The sequence below is a fragment of the Leucopleurus acutus genome (genome assembly GCF_964270905.1).
Source record: "Leucopleurus acutus genome assembly, chromosome: 6".
NCBI classification, from domain to species: domain Eukaryota; kingdom Metazoa; phylum Chordata; class Mammalia; order Artiodactyla; family Delphinidae; genus Leucopleurus; species Leucopleurus acutus.
Genome location: NC_139149.1, coordinates 64,407,845 through 64,430,980, shown reverse-complemented (window position 1 = coordinate 64,430,980; position 23,136 = coordinate 64,407,845). Strand labels below are relative to the sequence as shown.

Sequence of the window (23,136 nt, the reverse complement as noted above, 5' to 3'; positions counted from 1 at the left end):
GAAAATTTTCTATTATTATTTATCCTCAGATCCTCCTGGTCCACCAGCTTTTCCCAAAGTATATGATACAACCCATAGCTCTGTGAGTCTATCTTGGGGCAAGCCAGCCTATGACGGTGGTAGCCCTATCATTGGTTACCTTGTTGAAGTAAAACGAGCTGATTCTGATAACTGGGTGAGGTGCAATTTACCACAGAAGCTACAGAAAACCCGCTTTGAGGTTACCGGCCTAATGGAAAACACAGAATATCAGTTCCGCGTGTATGCCGTTAATAAGATAGGATATAGTGACCCCAGCGATGTGCCAGATAAACACTGTCCCAAGGACATTTTAAGTAAGTATTACCAGGAAAAACATACAGAACTCTTCTCATCAGTCATATTGTGAGAGGGAGTATGGGACTCCTTTATGTAGATTTAGTTATTTATAAGAAGTTTTAGGGTTGGTAACTCTACAAGTATCAATACATTTTAGGAGAGCTGGGTTGGTACTTTATGGTATTGTATAATAAGCTCAATGGAATGCAAGTATGAGAATTTCATGTCTTCAAAAGAATACAGAATATAGGAATTTTATTCTGAGAATAAAAAGATTTTTTTAAACTAAGTAGTGAGCTATTTATCATTCTTAGGTTTTTATTTTCTCTTCTAATCTACCCCTCTCCATAAGTATATAATGGTAAGCTCTCCATCATCTTAATTTCTCTTCTCACCATTTCTTCTATTCACTTATTCTCCCTAACCAGTGCTCCTTTTACTTTGAATTACTTGGTATTATACTTCACCTTCTGTGTACTTTTCTTCCTACAATGAAGTGAAGAGTATATAGCGGAGTGCCTTCACTGGAAGAAAGCCAAAAACCAATCATCTACTTTTAATATACAGAGAGTTTAAGAGTATATAAGGTTCATGAGATGAGATGCAGATCCTCCAGGGAAAACTTGGGTCGGCCTATAGGATATTGGAAAATAGAAAGATCAATAATTGCTACAGAATATTAAAATCGTTGGCAACGGGACTTCCCTGGTGGCGCAGTGGTTAAGAATCTGCCTGCCAGTGCAGGGGACACGGGTTCGAGTCCTGGTCGGGGAAGATCCCACATGCCGTGGAGCAACTAAGCTGGTGCGCCACAACTACTGAGCCTGCGCTCTAGAGCCCACGAGCCACAACTACTGAGCCCGCGTGCCTAGAGCCTGTGCTCCACAACAAAGAGCAGCCCCCACTCACCACAACTAGAGAAAGCCTGCACGCAGCAATGAAGACCCAAAGTAGCCAATAAATTAATTAATTAATTTTTAAAAATAGTTGGCAAAAGTTTTGAGGATTATATTAAGGATTTTCTAAAGAACTAGAGATCAGTTATGGAAAGAAACATATTTTAGGAGTGATCAGGCCAGTTCTTGGAAATACATTTGACCATTATTACTCTGTCTTTACTCCAACATTAAACAGTTCCACCTGAGGGAGAACTTGATGCTGATTTGAGGAAAACACTCATATTACGTGCTGGAGTTACAATGAGACTGTATGTACCAGTAAAAGGACGTCCACCTCCTAAGATAACTTGGTCTAAACCAAATGTCAATCTAAGAGAAAGGACTGGACTGGACATAAAGTCAACTGACTTTGACACTTTCTTGCGCTGTGAAAATGTGAACAAATATGATGCAGGAAAATATATCTTGACTCTGAAGAACAGCTGTGGTACAAAAGAATATACCATTGTAGTGAAAGTGCTTGGTAAGTCCACTTGAAAAAACAATCATATATATGCTTAAAATGTAGTCTATGTATTTTTTACATATTCATTTCTTATCTACCCACTATTTATTCAGATACTCCTGGGCCACCCGTCAATGTGACTGTCAAAGAAATATCCAAAGATTCTGCTTATGTTACCTGGGATCCTCCCATTGTTGATGGCGGAAGCCCCATCATAAACTATGTGGTAGAAAAGCGTGATGCAGAGAGGAAGTCCTGGTCCACCGTGACAACGGAGTGCTCCAAAACAAGCTTCAGAGTTTCTAACTTGGAGGAAGGAAAATCCTACTTCTTCAGGGTGTTTGCGGAAAATGAGTACGGCATTGGTGATCCCGGTGAAACACGTGATGCCGTGAAAGCTTCCGGTGAGCAAATCAGCTACCATCCCGTCATTTTGAGTGACATCTTACCTTGGTTATCCAGGGCTTAGACTTATCGTTTCTCCTTTGCTTTAGAAACCCCTGGACCAGTTGTGGACCTTAAAGTGACGTCTGTGACCAAGTCATCTTGTAGCATAGGCTGGAAAAAGCCTCGCAGCGATGGTGGGAGTCGAATTATCGGATATGTCGTTGATATCCTGACTGAAGAAAATAAGTGGCAACGAGTCATGAAATCACTAAACTTACAGTATTCCATGAAAGATTTGACCGAAGGGGAGGAATACACCTTCAGAGTGAGTGCCGAGAATGAAAACGGAGAAGGGAGCCCAAGTGAAATCACTGTTGTGGCAAAGGATGATGTCGGTAAGCCTTCAGCCATCATCTCCATTTTCCCTTTGTCATCAAAAGTGCCCTCTTGAGCCCTACTCACTGGCTTACGTAAAAATCCTTTAAAAACTATAACGATCTGAAAAAATTAACTGCCTGGCATTAAAAATAACAGTAACTTATCTCTGCTGTTTTACAGTGGCTCCTGACCTTGACTTAAAGGACCTTCCCGATTTGTGCTACCTGGCTAAAGAAAACAGCAACTTCCGTCTTAAGATCCCCATAAAAGGCAAGCCAGCTCCATCCGTGTCCTGGAAGAAAGGAGAAGATCCTCTAGCAACAGGCACAAGGGTCAGTGTCGAGTCATCTGCAGTTAACACAACTCTTGTAGTGAATGACTGCCAAAAATCTGATGCTGGAAAATACACAATCACACTGAAGAATGTTGCCGGCACCAAGGAAGGAACCCTCTCCATAAAAGTTGTCGGCAAGCCTGGCATCCCCACCGGACCGATCAAATTTGACGAAGTCACAGCAGAAGCCATGACCTTAAAGTGGGGTCCTCCAAAGGACGACGGAGGTTCTGAGATCACCAACTATATCCTAGAGAAGAGAGATTCTGTAAACAACAAGTGGGTGACATGTGCCTCAGCTGTCCAGAAAACCACCTTTAGAGTCATGAGACTTCTTGAGGGTATGGAATACACCTTCAGGGTCAGTGCCGAAAATAAATACGGTGTAGGACAGGGCTTGAAATCGGAGCCAATTGTTGCTAGACATCCATTTGGTAAGTGTCTCAAGGTCAGAAAACATAAAGCAAAACATGGTTCTGGCTTATTTATAATACATTCCTGATTATAAATCTTGCATTATCTTTTTTTTCCTAGATGTGCCCGATGCTCCCCCACCTCCCAATATTGTGGATGTCAGACATGATTCCGTATCTCTAACTTGGACTGACCCCAGGAGAACTGGAGGCTCTCCAATTACAGGTATTTAGTTGGCTCTTACCCTACAGAGTTTACATTAAGATTTCTTCCAAATCTTCCTCCCTGAAAACAAGTTGAATCTGTGCTCCTTATTTATAGCACTATCTGCACATACAAAAATGTATTTTCCTTTTTTCAGTTCATTATGCATTCAGTACATGAAGCATTAAGCTAATTCATTAAGCTAATGCTTAATTTCAATGAAAACCTCCTAATGTAATAGTTAATAAAGGCTTTCTTAATGATATCTATTTTTGTAAGTTAAAACTTTTTGACAGAAGGTGCAATAAATGTCTATTCCAAGAGGAAAAAATGGCTCTATGCCTAGGTAATAAAAGTATACATACAAGCAAGAATGATTACTTGCTCTGTGCGTGTGTGTGTGTACGTGTGTGTGTACGTATGTATTTAAAAATCAGGCTACATTTGTACTTTCTATGTGAATTGACACATCACTGGATCTTTTGTAGGGTATCATATCGAGTCCAAGGAAAGAAATAGCCTTTTGTGGAAGAGGGCTAACAAGACTCCTGTTAGGATGAAAGACTTCAAAGTGACAGGACTAACTGAAGGTCTGGAATATGAATTCCGAGTTATGGCAATCAATTTAGCAGGAGTAGGCAAGCCAAGCCTGCCATCAGAGCCAGTTGTGGCACTTGATCCAATTGGTAAGTCATTATACAAAGCAAAATCCAGGTGTATTTTCTTCATGAAGAGAACATTGGTGTGTGTTTGACCGGGTTTCTTTGTCTGTTTTTTGCTTTATTTTAGATCCTCCTGGCAAACCTGAGGTTATTAATGTAACAAGGAATTCAGTGACTCTCATTTGGACTGAACCCAAATATGATGGTGGTCATAAGTTGACTGGATACATAGTGGAGAAGCGAGATCTTCCCTCTAAATCTTGGATGAAAGCCAACCATGTTAATGTCACAGATTGTGCCTTTACTGTTACTGACCTTGTTGAGGGTGGAAAATATGAATTCAGAATTAGAGCAAAGAATATAGCAGGTGCTATCAGTGCTCCATCAGAAAGTACAGGAACCATTATTTGCAAGGATGAATACGGTAGGTCTATTTTACTTTTTATGCACACAAACAATAGTAAATTAAGCATCCTTCCTTTTCTGATTAAAATGTTCTTTTTTCCTTTGCAGAGGCACCAACCATTGTCCTTGATCCCACAATAAAGGATGGGCTAACAGTTAAAGCAGGTGACACCATTGTTTTGAATGCCATTAGCATTCTCGGCAAGCCTCTTCCAAAGTCAAGTTGGTCCAGGGCAGGAAAAGACATCAGACCATCAGACATCGTTCAGATAACTTCAACCCCAACATCTTCCATGCTTGCCATCAAGTATGCCACTAGAAAAGATGCTGGTGAATACACCATCACTGCTACCAATGCTTTTGGCACAAAGGAGGAGCATGTGAAGGTGACAGTCCTCGATGTACCTGGTCCCCCAGGTCCGATCGAAGTCAGTAATGTTTCTGCTGAAAAAGCAACGCTTACATGGACACCTCCCTTAGAAGATGGCGGCTCACCAATTAAGTCTTATGTTCTTGAAAAGAGAGAAACCAGCCGACTTTTGTGGACAGTGTTTGCCGAAGATATTCAGACTTGCAGGCATGTGGCAACCAAACTTATCCAGGGAAATGAGTACCTCTTCCGGGTCTCAGCTGTAAACCAGTATGGCAAAGGGGAACCCGTACAGTCCGAACCTGTCAAGATGGTAGACAGATTTGGTACGTAGAGCATATAAAGGAACTGATATGTAAGCATTTGCAGCAGAATTTAGGAAATCATAGATTTCTCATAAATTTGCTTTCTTTTCAGGTCCACCTGGCCCCCCTGGAAAACCAGAGGTGTCCAATGTCACTAAAAACACTGCCACTGTCAGTTGGAAAAGACCAGTTGATGATGGTGGCAGTGAGATCACAGGGTATCATGTAGAAAGGAGAGAGAAGAAAGGCTTGCGATGGGTGAGAGCAACAAAGACTCCAGTTTCCGATCTCAGATACAAAGTAACAGGACTGCAAGAAGGAAACACCTACGAATTCCGTGTCAGTGCAGAGAACAAAGCAGGAATTGGTCCACCTAGTGATACTTCAAATCCTGTTCTAATGAAAGATGTAGCATGTTAGTATTTATCTTTTTCAATACAGCTCATTTGGGAGTGCCAGTATTTTATATAATTTATACAAAAGCCAAACCCTTAACACTTTTGTGCCTTTGTCTCCTTTTCAGATCCCCCAGGACCACCCTCAAATGCACGTGTCACTGATACCACCAAGAAATCTGCTTCTTTGGCATGGGGCAAGCCTCATTATGATGGTGGGCTTGAAATCACTGGCTATGTCATAGAGCATCAAAAAGTAGGAGATGATGCCTGGATAAAGGATACGACAGGAACCACCCTCAGAATCACCGAGTTTGTCGTCCCTGATCTTCAGACTAAAGAAAAATACAATTTTAGAATCAGTGCCATCAATGATGCAGGTGTTGGGGAGCCAGCAGTGATTTCAAATGTTGAAATTGTAGAACGGGAGATGGCTCCTGATTTCGAACTAGACGCTGAGCTTCGAAGAACCCTTGTTGTGAGAGCAGGACTCAGTATTAGAATATTTGTGCCCATTAAAGGTCGTCCTGCTCCCGAAGTGACATGGACCAAAGATGATATCAACCTTAAAAACCGAGCTAACATTGAAAGCACAGAGTCGTTCACGCTCCTGATCATCCCAGAATGTAACAGATATGACACCGGTAAATTTGTGATGACCATTGAAAACCCCGCTGGGAAGAAAAGTGGTTTCGTTAACGTCAGAGTCTTGGATACACCAGGACCTGTCCTTAACCTGAGGCCTACTGACATCACAAAGGAGAGTGTCACCCTGCACTGGGACCTCCCACTGATAGATGGGGGCTCACATATAACAAACTACATCGTGGAGAAACGAGAAGCAACACGGAAATCCTACTCCACGGTCACCACTAAGTGCCATAAATGCACATACAAAGTTACTGACTTGTCTGAAGGACATGAATACTTCTTCAGAGTGATGGCAGAAAATGAGTATGGAATTGGTGAGCCGACAGAAACAACAGAGCCTGTAAAAGCCTCCGAAGTACCATCACCACCAGACAGTCTTAACATTATGGACACAACTAAGAGCACAGTCAGCCTGGCGTGGCCTAGACCCAAGCACGATGGTGGCAGTAAGATCACTGGCTATGTGATTGAAGCCCAAAGAAAAGGCTCTGACCAGTGGACCCACATCACAACCGTGAAGGGGTTAGAATGTGTTGTGAAGAATCTAACTGAAGGGGAAGAATATACCTTCCAGGTGATGGCAGTGAACAGTGCAGGGAGAAGTGCCCCTAGAGAAAGCCGACCCGTCGTTGTCAAGGAGCAGACAATGCTTCCAGAATTGGATCTCCATGGCATTTATCAAAAATTAGTCATTGCTAAAGCTGGTGACAACATCAAAGTTGAAATTCCAGTGCTAGGTCGACCAAAGCCCACAGTTACATGGAAGAAAGGAGACCAGGTTCTTAAACAGACCCAGAGAGTTAATTTTGAAAACACAGCAACTTCAACCATCTTAAATATCAATGAGTGTGTAAGAAGCGATAGTGGGCCCTACCCATTAACAGCAAGGAACATTGTGGGAGAGGTTGGTGATGTCATCACCATTCAAGTCCATGATATCCCAGGGCCACCTACTGGACCAATCAAATTTGATGAAGTTTCGTCTGATTTTGTCACCTTCTCTTGGGACCCACCTGAGAATGATGGAGGTGTACCCATAAGCAACTATGTAGTAGAAATGCGACAGACTGACAGTACCACATGGGTTGAGTTAGCAGCCACCGTTATACGCACTACCTACAAAGCCACTCACCTTACTACCGGAGTGGACTATCAATTCCGGGTGAAAGCTCAAAACAGATACGGAGTTGGACCAGGCATCACATCAGCATCTGTAGTTGCCAACTATCCATTTAAGGTTCCTGGGCCTCCTGGTACCCCTCAGGTAATGGCAGTTACCAAGGATTCAATAACAATCAGCTGGCATGAGCCTCTTTCTGATGGTGGAAGCCCCATTTTAGGATACCACATTGAAAGAAAAGAACGTAATAGTATTCTCTGGCAGACTGTGAGCAAAGCATTAGTACCAGGCAACATTTTCAAATCAAGTGGACTTGCAGATGGTATTGCTTATGAATTCCGAGTGATCGCAGAAAACATGGCTGGCAAAAGCAAGCCGAGCAAGCCATCTGAACCTATGTCAGCTTTGGATCCCATTGACCAACCTGGGAAACCGGTTCCTCTAAGTATTACTAGACACACAGTGACCCTTAAATGGGCTAAGCCTGAATATACTGGAGGCTTTAAAATTACCAGTTATATAGTTGAAAAGAGAGATCTTCCTAATGGACGGTGGCTGAAAGCCAACTTCAGCAACATTCTGGAGAATGAATTTACAGTCAGCGGACTAACAGAAGATGCCGCATACGAATTCCGTGTGATTGCCAAAAATGCTGCTGGTGCTATTAGCCCACCGTCTGAGCCATCAGATGCTATCACATGCAGGGACGACATTGAAGCACCAAGGATAATGGTGGACATCAAATTTAAGGACACAATTATAATAAAAGCAGGTGAAGCATTCAAGCTGGAAGCTGATGTTTCAGGTCGCCCACCTCCAACAATGGAATGGACCAAAGATGGAAAGGAGCTTGAAAACACAGCAAAATTAGAAATTAAAATGGCAGATTTCTCTACTAATCTGGTAAACAAGGATTCACTAAGACGGGATGGCGGTGCCTATACCCTTACAGCAACCAATCCTGGTGGTTTTGCTAAACATATTTTCAATGTCAAAGTTCTTGACAGACCAGGCCCACCTGAAGGACCTTTAGCTGTATCTGAAGTGACATCAGAAAAATGTATATTGTCATGGTTGCCTCCACTGGACGATGGAGGTGCCAAAATTGACAATTATGTAGTTCAGAAACGTGAAACCAGCAGACTGGCATGGACAAATGTAGCTTCAGAAGTCCAAGTAACAAGACTAAAGGTCACTAAACTTTTAAAAGGCAATGAATACATATTCCGTGTGATGGCTGTAAATAAATATGGAGTTGGAGAGCCACTGGAATCAGAGCCTGTGCTTGCACTAGACCCTTATGGACCACCTGATCCACCCCAAAATCCTGAAGTTACAACTATTACTAAAGATTCCATGGTTGTCTGCTGGGGACATCCTGACTCTGATGGCGGCAGCGAAATCATCAATTATATTGTGGAACGGCGTGATAAAGCTGGCCAACGCTGGGTGAAATGCAACAAAAAGACTCTTACTGATTTAAGATATAAAGTGTCTGGACTGACAGAAGGACATGAATATGAGTTCCGGATCATGGCTGAGAACGCTGCTGGAATCAGCGCACCGAGTGCTACCAGTCCATTTTATAAAGCCTGTGATGCTGTGTTTAAACCTGGGCCGCCAGGTAACCCACGTGTTCTAGATACAAGCAGATCATCCATTTCAATTGCTTGGAACAAACCTATCTATGATGGTGGTTCCGAAATCACTGGGTATATGGTTGAGATCGCCCTGCCAGAAGAAGATGAATGGCGTATTGTCACTCCACCAGCCGGGCTCAAGGCAACCTCTTACACTATCACCAACCTCACAGAGAACCAGGAATATAAAATCCACATCTATGCCATGAATTCTGAAGGCATTGGGGAACCTGCACTTGTTCCTGGCACTCCAAAGGCTGAAGACAGGATGCTGCCTCCAGAGATTGAACTGGACGCTGAACTGCGCAAAGTTGTTACCATAAGAGCTTGTTGTACCCTGAGACTTTTTGTTCCAATCAAAGGAAGGCCAGTACCTGAGGTGAAGTGGACCCGGGAACACGGAGAATCTTTAGATAAAGCTAGCATTGAGTCCACAAGCTCTTATACCCTGCTTACCGTTGGAAACGTAAACAGATTCGACAGTGGCAAATACATACTAACTATAGAAAACAGCTCAGGCAGCAAGTCTGCATTTGTTAGTGTCAGAGTACTGGATACACCAGGCCCTCCACAGGATCTGAAGGTAAAGGAGGTCACTAAGACATCTGTCACACTGACATGGGAGCCTCCTCTTCTTGACGGAGGTTCAAAAATAAGTAACTACATTGTTGAAAAGCGGGAATCAACAAGGAAAGCATATTCAACTGTTGCAACAAATTGCCACAAGACTTCCTGGAAGGTAGACCAGCTCCAAGAAGGCTGTAGTTACTACTTCAGGGTTCTCGCTGAAAATGAATATGGCATCGGGCTGCCTGCTGAAACCGCAGAATCTGTGAAAGCATCAGAACGACCTCTTCCTCCAGGAAAAATAACTTTGGTGGATGTCACAAGAAATAGCGTGTCACTCTCTTGGGAGAAACCTGAGCATGATGGAGGCAGCCGAATTCTAGGCTACATTGTAGAGATGCAGAGCAAAGGCAGTGACAAATGGACCACATGTGCCACAGTCAAAGTCACCGAAGCCACTATTACTGGATTAATTCAGGGTGAAGAATACTCTTTCCGTGTTTCCGCTCAGAATGAGAAGGGCATCAGTGATCCGAGACAACTGAGTGTGCCAGTAGTTGCCAAGGATCTTGTCATTCCACCAGCCTTCAAACTCCTGTTCAATACTTTCACTGTACTGGCAGGTGAAGATCTGAAAGTCGATGTTCCATTCATTGGACGCCCTACGCCAACTACAACCTGGCATAAAGATGATGTACCACTGAAGCAGACAACCAGAGTAAATGCTGAGAGCACAGAAAATAACTCACTACTGACGATAAAGGAAGCCTGCCGAGAAGATGTTGGACATTACGTAGTTAAACTGACTAACTCAGCTGGTGAAGCTACTGAAACCCTTAATGTTATTGTTCTTGACAAACCAGGGCCTCCAACGGGACCAGTTAAAATGGATGAAGTGACAGCTGACAGTATCACTTTCTCCTGGGGCCCACCTAAGTATGACGGTGGAAGCTCTATCAATAATTACATCGTAGAAAAACGGGACACTTCCACAACCACCTGGCAAATTCTGTCAGCTACTGTTGCAAGGACAACAATAAAAGCTTGCAGGTTAAAGACTGGATGTGAATATCAGTTTAGGATTGCAGCTGAAAACAGATATGGAAAGAGTACCTACCTCAATTCAGAGCCTACTGTAGCCCAGTATCCATTCAAAGTTCCTGGTCCTCCTGGCACACCGTTCGTAACGCTCTCCTCCAAGGACTGTATGGAAGTACAGTGGAACGAGCCAGTCAGTGATGGAGGTAGCAAAGTCATTGGCTATCATCTAGAACGCAAGGAGAGAAATAGCATCCTCTGGGTTAAGTTGAATAAGACACCCATTCCTCAAACCAAGTTTAAAACAACTGGCCTCGACGAAGGCATTGAATATGAATTTAGAGTCTCCGCACAGAACATTGTGGGCATCGGCAAGCCAAGTAAAGTGTCAGAAAGCTACGTAGCCCGTGATCCATGTGACCCACCAGGAAGGCCAGAGCCAATCATTGTCACAAGGAATTCTGTGACTCTTCAGTGGAAGAAACCCACATATGATGGTGGAAGCAAGGTCACTGGTTATATCGTTGAGAAGAAAGAACTGCCCGAGGGCCGCTGGATGAAAGCCAGTTTTACAAATGTCATTGATACTCAGTTTGAAGTAACTGGCCTAGCTGAAGATCACAGATATGAGTTCCGGGTTATAGCTCGAAATGCTGCAGGAGTGTTTAGCGAGCCTTCAGAAAGCACAGGAGCAATAACAGCAAGAGATGAGGTAGAACCACCACGAATTCGTATGGATCCAAAATACAAAGACACAATTGTGGTTCACGCTGGTGAGTTATTCAACATTGACGCAGATATTTATGGCAAACCAGTACCAACCACTCAGTGGATAAAAGGTGATCAGGAGCTTTCAAATACAGCTCGATTAGAAATAAAGAGCACTGATTTTGCCACCAGTCTCAATGTAAAGGACGCAATACGTGTTGACAGTGGAAATTACATACTGAAAGCCAAAAATGTTGCAGGAGAGGTATCAGTCACTGTAAATGTCAAAGTTCTTGACAGACCAGGGCCACCTGAAGGACCTATTGTTATATCAGGAGTTACAGCAGAAAAATGCACACTCACTTGGAAACCCCCACTACAAGATGGTGGGAGTGATATCATAAATTATATTGTGGAAAAGAGAGAAACCAGCCGCTTGGTTTGGACTGTGGTTGATGCCAACGTGCAAACTCTCAGCTGCAAGCTTACTAAGCTTCTTGAAGGCAATGAATATATCTTCCGTATAATGGCTGTCAACAGATATGGTGTTGGCGAACCTCTTGAATCTGAGCCAGTAATTGCCAAGAATCCATTTGTAGTGCCAGATGCACCAAAAGCTCCAGAAATCACAGCAGTGACCAAGGACTCAATGGTTGTTGTATGGGAAAGGCCAGCATCTGATGGTGGCAGTGAAATTCTTGGATATGTTCTTGAAAAACGGGATAAAGAGGGCATCAGATGGACAAGATGCCATAAACGTCTGATTGGCGAACTGCGCTTGAGAGTAACTGGACTCTTAGAAAATCACAATTATGAATTCAGAGTCTCAGCTGAGAATGCTGCGGGACTCAGTGAGCCAAGCCCACCTTCTGCTTACCAAAAGGCTTGTGATCCTATTTATAAACCAGGACCTCCAAACAATCCCAAAGTCATTGATACTACCAGATCTTCCGTCTTCCTTTCTTGGGGCAAACCAATATATGATGGTGGCTGTGAAATCCAAGGATACATTGTTGAAAAATGTGACGTGAGTGTTGGTGAATGGACAATGTGCACTCCACCGACTGGAGTCAATAAAACAAATATAGAAGTCGAGAAGCTGTTGGAAAAGCATGAGTACAACTTCCGTATCTGTGCTGTTAACAAAGCTGGAGTTGGAGAACATGCCGATGTCCCTGGACCTATTATAGTTGAAGAAAAATTGGAAGCACCAGACATTGATCTTGACCTAGAACTAAGGAAAATTATAAATATAAGGGCAGGCGGCTCCTTAAGGTTATTTGTTCCTATTAGAGGTCGTCCTACACCAGAAGTTAAATGGGAAAAGGTGGATGGTGAAATCCGAGACGCAGCTATAATCGACAGCACTAGCAGCTTCACCTCTCTTGTTCTTGACAATGTCAACCGATATGATAGTGGAAAATATACTCTCACGTTAGATAACAGCAGTGGGACAAAGACTGCCTTTGTTACTGTGAGAGTCCTGGACACACCAAGTCCACCTGTTAATCTGAAAGTCACAGAGATCACCAAAGACTCAGTATCAATTACATGGGAACCTCCTTTGTTGGATGGGGGATCCAAAATTAAAAATTACATTGTTGAGAAACGTGAAGCCACAAGGAAATCATACGCTGCAGTTGTCACAAATTGCCACAAGAGTTCTTGGAAAATCGATCAACTCCAAGAAGGTTGCAGTTACTACTTTAGAGTCACAGCTGAGAACGAGTATGGTATTGGCCTTCCCGCCCATACTGATGATCCAATTAAGGTTGCAGAAGTCCCACAACCTCCAGGAAAAATAACCGTGGATGATGTCACCAGAAACAGTGTCTCTTTGAGCTGGACAAAGCCTGAACATGATGGCGGCAGTAAAATCATTCAGTATATTGTGGAAATGCAAGCTAAACACCATGAGAAATGGTCAGAGTGTGCTCGAGTCAAGTCCCTTGAAGCCGTAATTACCAACCTAACTCAGGGAGAAGAATACCTTTTTAGAGTTGTGGCTGTAAATGAAAAGGGAAGAAGTGATCCTAGGTCTCTTGCAGTTCCAATAGTTGCCAAAGATCTGGTCATTGAGCCAGATGTAAGACCTGCATTTAACAATTACAGTGTACAGGTTGGCCAAGATTTGAAAATAGAAGTGCCAATTTCTGGACGTCCTAAGCCAACCATTACCTGGACTAAAGATGGTCTTCCACTGAAGCAGACTACAAGAATCAATGTTACTGATTCACTTGACCTCACCATACTCAGTATTAAAGAAACTCATAAGGATGACAGTGGACATTATGGAATCACAGTTGCTAACGTTGTTGGTCAGAAGACAGCATCCATCGAAATTATAACCCTAGATAAGCCTGATCCTCCAAAAGGACCTGTTAAATTTGATGAAGTCAGTGCTGAAAGTATTACCTTATCTTGGGAACCTCCACTGTATACAGGGGGCTGCCAGATCACTAACTACATAGTTCAGAAAAGAGATACAACCACCACAGTATGGGATGTTGTTTCTGCTACTGTTGCCAGAACTACACTCAAAGTGACCAAACTGAAGACTGGTACAGAATACCAATTCAGAATATTCGCTGAAAACAGATATGGACAAAGCTTTGCCTTGGAATCTGAGCCAATTGTAGCTCAATATCCCTACAAAGAACCAGGCCCTCCAGGCACACCATTTGCCACAGCCATTTCCAAAGACTCCATGGTTATACAGTGGCATGAACCAATCAATAACGGAGGAAGCCCAATCATAGGTTACCACCTTGAGAGAAAGGAAAGAAATAGTATTTTGTGGACAAAGGTCAACAAAACTATTATTCATGACACCCAGTTTAAAGCACTCAATCTTGAAGAAGGCATTGGATATGAATTCAGAGTTTATGCTGAAAATATTGTTGGTATAGGCAAAGCAAGCAAGAATTCTGAATGCTATGTAGCCAGAGATCCCTGTGACCCACCAGGAACCCCAGAAGCAATAATAGTTAAAAGACATGAAATCACTTTACAATGGACCAAACCAGCATATGATGGTGGAAGTATGATTACGGGTTACATTGTAGAGAAACGTGATTTGCCTGAGGGTCGTTGGATGAAAGCCAGCTTCACAAACGTCATTGAAACTCAATTTACTGTGTCAGGTCTTACTGAAGATCAAAGATATGAATTCAGAGTCATTGCAAAGAATGCAGCTGGTGTAATAAGCAAACCCTCTGACAGTACTGGACCGATAACTGCCAAGGATGAGGTCGAACTCCCAAGGATTTCAATGGATCCAAAATTCAGAGACACAATTGTGGTAAATGCTGGAGAAACATTCAGGCTTGAAGCTGATGTCCACGGAAAGCCGCTACCTACCATTGAGTGGTTAAGAGGAGATAAGGAAATTGAAGAATCTGCTAGATATGAAATAAAGAACACAGATTTCAAGGCTTTACTTATTGTAAAGGATGCCATTAGAATCGATGGCGGACAGTATATTTTAAGAGCTTCCAATGTTGCAGGTTCTAAGTCATTCCCAGTGAATGTAAAAGTGTTAGATAGACCAGGACCTCCAGAAGGGCCAGTCCAGGTTACTGGAGTCACCGCTGAAAAATGCACATTAACATGGTCTCCACCACTTCAAGATGGTGGCAGCAACATTTCTCACTATGTTGTTGAAAAGAGAGAAACAAGTCGGCTTGCCTGGACTGTTGTTGCTTCAGAGGTTGTAACCAATTCTCTGAAAGTTACCAAACTCTTAGAAGGGAATGAATATATTTTCCGTATAATGGCTGTCAACAAATACGGTGTTGGAGAGCCTTTGGAATCTGCACCAGTACTCATGAAAAATCCATTTGTGCTTCCTGGACCACCAAAAAGCCTGGAAGTCACGAACATTGCCAAGGACTCCATGACCGTCTGTTGGAGCCGTCCAGATAGTGATGGTGGAAGTGAGATTATTGGCTACATTGTAGAAAAAAGAGACAAAAGTGGCATTAGGTGGATAAAATGTAATAAACGCCGCATTACAGATTTGCGTCTAAGAGTACCAGGATTAACAGAAGACCATGAGTATGAATTCAGAGTCTCTGCAGAAAATGCTGCTGGAGTTGGAGAACCAAGTCCAGCTACAGTTTATTATAAGGCTTGCGATCCTGTGTTCAAACCTGGCCCCCCCATCAATGCACACATTGTAGACACCACTAAAAATTCAATTACACTTGCCTGGGGTAAACCCATCTACGATGGTGGCAGTGAGATCCTGGGATATGTAGTAGAAATCTGTAAAGCAGATGAAGAAGAATGGCAAATAGTTACTCCACAGACTGGCCTGAGAGCCACTCGATTTGAAATTTCAAAACTCACTGAACACCAGGAGTATAAAATACGAGTCTGTGCCCTCAATAAAGTTGGTTTAGGTGAGGCTACATCAGTTCCTGGTACTGTGAAACCAGAAGATAAACTCGAAGCACCTGAACTTGACCTTGACTCTGAATTAAGGAAAGGAATTGTTGTAAGAGCTGGTGGATCTGTCAGAATTCACATTCCATTCAAAGGTTGCCCAACACCTGAGATCACTTGGTCTCGAGAGGAAGGTGAATTCACAGATAAGGTCCAAACTGAAAAAGCAGCGAACTATACCCAACTATCAATAGATAACTGTGATAGAAGCGATGCTGGAAAATATACTCTCAAGCTGGAAAACAGCAGTGGATCTAAATCTGCCTTTGTAACTGTGAAAGTTCTCGACACCCCAGGACCAATACAGAATTTGGCAGTCAAAGAAGTGAGAAAAGATTTTGTCCTTCTGATATGGGAACCACCCATCATTGATGGGGGTGCAAAGGTCAAGAACTATGTTATTGACAAACGTGAGTCAACCAGAAAAGCATATGCTAATGTGAGTAATAAATGCAGCAAAACAAGCATTAAAGTTGAGAATCTTACAGAAGGAGCCATGTACTACTTTAGAGTAATGGCTGAAAATGAATTTGGAGTTGGTGTTCCAGTGGAAACCGCTGATGCTGTTAAAGCAGCTGAACCTCCTTCCCCACCAGGAAAGGTCACACTCACTGATGTGTCCCAGACTAGTGCATCGCTGATGTGGGAGAAACCTGAACATGATGGTGGTAGCAGAATCCTGGGGTATGTTGTTGAAATGCAGCCCAAAGGAACAGAAAAATGGAGTGTTGTGGCTGAATCCAAAGTCTGCAATGCAGTTGTTACTGGTTTGAGTTCTGGACAAGAATATCAGTTCCGTGTCAAGGCTTACAACGAGAAAGGAAAAAGCGATCCAAGAGTGCTTGGTGTTCCTATCATAGCCAAGGACTTGACTATACAGCCTAGTTTTAAGTTACCATTTAGCACATATAGTGTCCAAGCTGGAGAAGGTCTTAAAATCGAAATTCCTGTCATTGGCCGACCGAAACCTGAAATTTCATGGGTCAAAGATGGCGAGCCTCTTAAACAGACAACAAGAGTAAATGTTGAGCAAACAGCTACATCAACTATTTTGCACATTATAGAAAGTAACAAAGACGACTTTGGAAAATACACCATAACAGCAACAAATAGTGCAGGTACGGCAATTGAAAATCTCAGCATTATCGTTTTGGAAAAGCCTGGACCTCCAGTTGGACCAGTTCGGTTTGATGAAGTTAGTGCAGACTTTGTGGTCATATCTTGGGAACCTCCAGCCTATACTGGTGGCTGCCAAATAAGCAACTACATTGTAGAGAAGCGAGATACAACTACCACCACTTGGCACATGGTATCAGCAACAGTTGCAAGAACAACAATTAAAATAACCAAACTGAAAACAGGCACTGAGTACCAGTTTAGAATTTTTGCAGAAAACAGGTATGGAAAAAGTGCCCCCTTGGATTCTAAACCAGTTATTGTACAATATCCATTTAAAGAACCCGGACCACCTGGCACTCCTTTTGTGACATCAGTCTCGAAAGATCAAATGCTTGTGCAGTGGCACGAGCCAGTTAATGATGGAGGCAGCAAAGTTACTGGCTACCATCTTGAACAGAAAGAAAAGAACAGCATTTTATGGGTCAAATTAAATAAGACTCCCATTCAAGACACCAAATTCAAAACAACTGGGCTTGATGAAGGCCTTGAGTATGAGTTCAAAGTTTCTGCTGAAAATATTGTTGGCATAGGCAAGCCGAGCAAAGTGTCGGAATGCTTTGTTGCTCGTGATCCGTGTGACCCACCAGGTCGCCCTGAAGCCATTGTTATCACAAGAAACAGTGTCACACTGAAATGGAAGAAACCTGCCTATGACGGTGGCAGCAAAATAACAGGTTATACTGTAGAAAAGAAAGATCTACCTGACGGCCGTTGGATGAAAGCCAGCTTTACTAATGTATTAGAAACTGAATATACAGTGAGTGGACTTGTAGAAGACCAAAGATATGAATTCAGAGTAATTGCAAGAAACGCAGCTGGCAACTTTAGTGAACCGTCTGAAAGCACTGGTGCCATTACTGCAAGAGATGAAATTGATGCACCAAATGCCTCACTGGATCCCAGATATAAAGATGTCATCGTTGTTCATGCAGGAGAGACTTTTGTCCTTGAAGCTGATATCCGTGGCAAACCTATACCTGACATTGTTTGGTCAAAAGATGGAAAAGAGCTTGAAGAAACAGCTGCCAGGATGGAAATTAAGTCTACTATTCAGAAAACAACTCTTCTTGTCAAAGACTGTATACGTAGTGACGGAGGACAATATATCCTGCAACTCAGCAACGTGGGTGGAACAAAGTCTATACCAATCACTGTAAAGGTACTTGACAGGCCAGGGCCTCCTGAAGGGCCTCTGAAAGTTTCTGGAGTGACTGCTGAAAAATGTTACCTGGCATGGAACCCACCTTTACAAGATGGTGGTGCTAATATCTCACATTACATCATTGAAAAGAGAGAGACAAGCAGACTCTCCTGGACCCAGGTTTCAACTGAGGTACAGGCCCTTAACTACAAAGTCACTAAACTTCTTCCTGGTAATGAGTACATTTTCCGTGTCATGGCTGTGAATAAATATGGAATTGGAGAGCCTCTGGAATCTGAGCCTGTTGTAGCCCGTAATCCTTATAAACCACCAGGTCCTCCTTCCCCACCTGAAGCCTCAGCAATCACCAAAGAGTCTGTGGTCGTAACGTGGGCACGCCCAGTGGATGATGGAGGTGCTGAAATCGAGGGCTACGTTCTTGAAAAACGAGATAAGGCAGGCATCAGGTGGACCAAGTGCAACAAGAAAACACTCACAGATCTTCGATTCAGGGTAACTGGCCTTACTGAAGGGCATTCCTATGAATTCCGAGTTGCTGCTGAAAATGCAGCTGGTGTGGGTGAACCTAGTGAGCCATCTGTTTTCTATCGTGCATGTGATGCTCTGTATCCACCAGGACCACCAAGTAATCTAAAAGTGGCAGACACTTCCAGATCTTCTGTCTCCCTGGTGTGGAATAAGCCAATTTATGATGGCGGCGCCCCTGTTAAGGGCTATGTTGTTGAGGTCAAAGAAGCCGCTGCTGCCGAATGGACAACGTGCAGTCCACCAACAGGATTACAAGGAAAGCAGTTCACCGTGACCAAGCTTAAAGAAAATACTGAATATAACTTCCGTATTTGTGCCATCAATTCTGAAGGCGTAGGTGAACCTGCAACTATACCTGGTTCAGTTGTTGCTAAAGAGAGGCAAGAGCCACCAGAAATAGAACTGGATGCTGATCTCCGAAAAGTGGTCATTCTGCGTGCGAGTGCTACTTTACGCTTATTTGTCACTATCAAAGGTCGACCGGAACCTGAAGTTAAATGGGAAAAGGCAGAAGGCATTCTCACTGACCGGGCCCAGATTGAGGTGACCAGCTCATATACAATGTTGGTAATTGATAACGTTACCAGATTTGACAGTGGTCGGTATAATCTGACACTAGAAAATAACAGTGGCTCTAAAACTGCTTTTGTTAACGTCAGAGTTCTCGACTCACCAAGTGCCCCTGTGAATTTGACCGTAAGAGAAGTGAAGAAAGATTCAGTGACACTGGCTTGGGAACCACCGCTTATTGATGGCGGAGCTAAGATTACGAACTACATCGTCGAAAAACGAGAAACTACAAGAAAAGTGTATGCTACTGTTACAAACAATTGCACGAAGAACACTTTTAAGATTGAAAACCTGCAAGAAGGATGTTCTTACTACTTCCAAGTCTTGGCTTCCAATGAATATGGGATTGGTTTGCCAGCTCAAACAACTGAACCTGTTAAAGTTTCTGAAACACCCCTCCCACCTGGAAGAGTAACTCTTGTTGATGTGACCCGTAACACAGCTACAATTAAGTGGGAGAAACCAGAAAGTGATGGTGGCAGCAAAATTACCGGTTATGTAGTTGAAATGCAGACCAAAGGGAGTGAAAAATGGAGCATGTGCACACAAGTTAAGACTCTAGAGGCAACTATATCTGGCCTAACTGCTGGAGAGGAGTATATCTTCAGGGTAGCTGCACTTAATGAAAAAGGAAAAAGTGATCCAAGACAACTTGGAGTGCCAGTAATTGCAAGAGATATTGAAATAAAGCCTTCAGTTGAGCTTCCTTTCAATACTTTCAATGTAAAGGCTACAGACCAACTGAAGATTGATGTTCCATTTAAAGGAAGACCTCAAGCTACTGTAAGCTGGAAAAAAGATGGTCAGACTCTTAAAGAGACAACTAGAGTAAATGTTTCTTCTTCAAAGACTGTAACATCACTAACAATTAAGGAAGCTTCAAGGGAAGATGTTGGAACTTATGAATTATGTGTTTCAAACAGTGCTGGATCCATAACAGTTCCTATTACTATAATTGTGCTTGACAAACCAGGACCTCCCGGACCCATACATATTGATGAGGTTAGTTGTGACAATATAACCATTTCTTGGAATCCTCCAGAATATGATGGCGGCTGCCAGATTAGCAATTACATCGTTGAAAAGAGAGAAACCTCTTCTACAACATGGCACGTAGTTTCACAGGCTGTTGCAAGAACATCCATTAAAATAGTTCGTCTAGTAACAGGAAGTGAGTATCAGTTCCGTGTTTGTGCAGAAAACCGCTACGGAAAGAGCTCCTACAGTGCATCTTCAGCTGTAGTTGCAGAGTATCCATTCAGCCCCCCAGGTCCTCCTGGTACTCCTAAAGTTGTGCATGCCACAAAATCCACCATGTTGGTAACCTGGCAAGTGCCAGTTAATGATGGAGGAAGTCAAGTACTTGGCTATCACCTTGAGTATAAAGAAAGAAGCAGCGTTCTTTGGTCAAAAGTAAATAAGAGCCTCATCACTGCTACTCAAAGGAAAGTCTCCGGCCTTGATGAAGGACTGATGTATGAGTATCGTGTATATGCTGAGACTATTGCTGGAATTGGTAAATGCAGTAAGTCTTGTGAACCAGTCCCTGCAAGAGACCCTTGTGACCCTCCTGGACAACCTGAAGTCACAAATATCACAAGGAAATCAGTGTCACTTAAATGGTCTAAGCCACATTATGATGGTGGAGCTAAGATAACCGGATACATTGTTGAACGTAGAGAACTACCAGATGGCCGGTGGCTGAAGTGCAACTTTACTAATGTACAAGAAACATACTTTGAAGTAACCGAACTTACTGAAGACCAGCGTTATGAATTCCGGGTTTTCGCAAGGAATGCTGCTGACTCAACTAGTGAGCCATCTGAATCCACTGGACCTATCACAGTTAAAGACGATGTTGAGGCTCCAAGAATTATGATGGATGTCAAGTTCCGAGATATTATTGTTGTCAAAGCTGGAGAGGTCCTTAAGATAAATGCAGACATTGCAGGGCGACCTCTGCCAGTAATTTCCTGGGCCAAGGATGGTGTAGAAATTGAAGAGAGAGCAAGAACAGAAATTGTCTCAACAGACTACAATACTTTGCTAACAGTGAAAGACTGTGTCCGACGAGACTCTGGGCAGTATGTGCTAACACTGAAGAATGTTGCTGGAACTCGGTCTTTTGCAGTTAATTGCAAGGTACTTGATAAGCCTGGCCCACCAGCAGGACCACTTGAAATAACTGGCCTCACTGCTGAGAAATGCTCTGTTTCTTGGGGACCACCCCAAGAAGATGGTGGCGCAGCTATCGACTATTACATTGTAGAAAAACGCGAGACAAGTCGCCTTGCTTGGACAATATGTGAAGGAGAGTTAAGGACAACATCCTGTAAAGTGACCAAGTTGCTCAAGGGCAATGAATACATCTTTAGAGTAACAGGTGTTAATAAATATGGTGTTGGCGAGCCCCTGGAGAGTATGGCTGTAAAGGCACTAGATCCATTTACGGTTCCAAGTCCACCCACATCTTTGGAAATTACATCTGTGACCAAAGAGTTCATGACACTTTGCTGGGCAAGACCAGAGAGTGATGGAGGCAGTGAAATCTCTGGATACATAATTGAAAGGCGAGAGAAAAACAGCCTACGATGGGTGCGTGTAAACAAAAAACCGGTTTATGATCTGAGAGTGAAATCAACAGGACTTCGGGAAGGATGTGAATATGAGTATCGGGTATATGCAGAAAATGCTGCAGGCCTGAGCCTTCCAAGTGAAACCTCTCCCTTAATTCAGGCAGAAGATCCCGTGTTCTTACCATCTCCTCCATCCAAACCCAGTATCATGGACTCAGGCAAGACCAATATAACTATTGGCTGGGTTAAGCCCTTATTTGATGGTGGGTCCCCAGTAACTGGATACACTGTAGAATTTAAAAAATCTGATGAAACTGACTGGAAAACTGCCATTCAGAACTTAAGGGGCACAGAATACACAATAAGTGGACTAACCACAGGAGCCGAATACATTTTCAGAATAAGATCTATCAATAAGGTCGGTGCTAGTGATCCCAGTGATAGCTCCGATCCCCAGATAGCAAAGGAAAGAGAAGAAGAACCTGTATTTGATCTTGACAGTGAAATGAAGAAGACCTTGATCGTCAAGGCCGGTGCCTCCTTTACCATGACTGTGCCTTTCCGAGGAAGACCAGTACCCAGCGTCTCCTGGAGCAAACCAGACACTGACCTCCGCTCTAGAGCTTATATTGATTCCACAGACTCTCATACATCACTGACTATTGAAAATGCCAAAAGAAATGATTCTGGAAAATACACATTAACAATTCAGAATATTTTGAATGCTGCTTCACTGACCTTAGTTGTCAAAGTTTTAGATTCTCCTGGTCCTCCAGCCAATATTACTGTACATGATGTCACCAGGGAGTCTGCAGTGTTATCCTGGGATGTTCCTGAAAATGATGGTGGAGCACTAGTGAAGAATTACTACATAGAAAAACGGGAGGCCAGTAAGAAAGCATGGGTCTCAGTGACCAGCAACTGTAACCGCCTCTCCTACAAAATTACCAACTTACAAGAAGGGGAGATTTACTACTTCAGAGTCTCCGGAGAAAATGAGTTTGGTGTTGGTGTGCCAGCTGAAACGAAGGAAGGAGTAAAAATAACAGGTATGTTTTAAGAACAAAGAAAACCTACATATCCATATTCATTTTCCTAGACTAGTGTGAATCATTTTAATTATTGTTTAATCTTAAATGCTTTTGGTTCACACCTCGAACAATTCATACTATAGCACAAAATGAAATCTTACTACTAGAGAAAGTTCTTCATTGATTAAAAAAAAGTAGAAATTTACATAGCTGGAGTTGGATAATGTATTCTGAATTTAAGTATAATTGAATTGACTGCATATGTATATATATATATAAACATATATAGTGTGTGTGCAGAAATTGTATGATAGTGTTTCTTACAAGATTGTTCATCTCATTCC

General features: G+C 42.8%; 1 protein-coding gene across 1 annotated transcript in view; it reads left to right on the top strand.

Annotated features, from left to right (window-relative positions):
• TTN (titin) overlaps positions 1-23,136 on the top strand; it is a 279,002-nt gene that overhangs the window by 224,473 nt on the left and 31,393 nt on the right. The window contains exons 144-154 of the mRNA XM_082841571.1: positions 30-335; positions 1,453-1,740; positions 1,836-2,126; positions 2,217-2,504; positions 2,668-3,255; positions 3,356-3,460; positions 3,928-4,125; positions 4,229-4,525; positions 4,615-5,202; positions 5,294-5,596; positions 5,705-22,810. Coding sequence (XP_082697697.1) covers positions 30-335; positions 1,453-1,740; positions 1,836-2,126; positions 2,217-2,504; positions 2,668-3,255; positions 3,356-3,460; positions 3,928-4,125; positions 4,229-4,525; positions 4,615-5,202; positions 5,294-5,596; positions 5,705-22,810 — 20,358 coding nt within the window. The remainder of the gene's footprint in view (positions 1-29; positions 336-1,452; positions 1,741-1,835; positions 2,127-2,216; positions 2,505-2,667; positions 3,256-3,355; positions 3,461-3,927; positions 4,126-4,228; positions 4,526-4,614; positions 5,203-5,293; positions 5,597-5,704; positions 22,811-23,136) is intronic.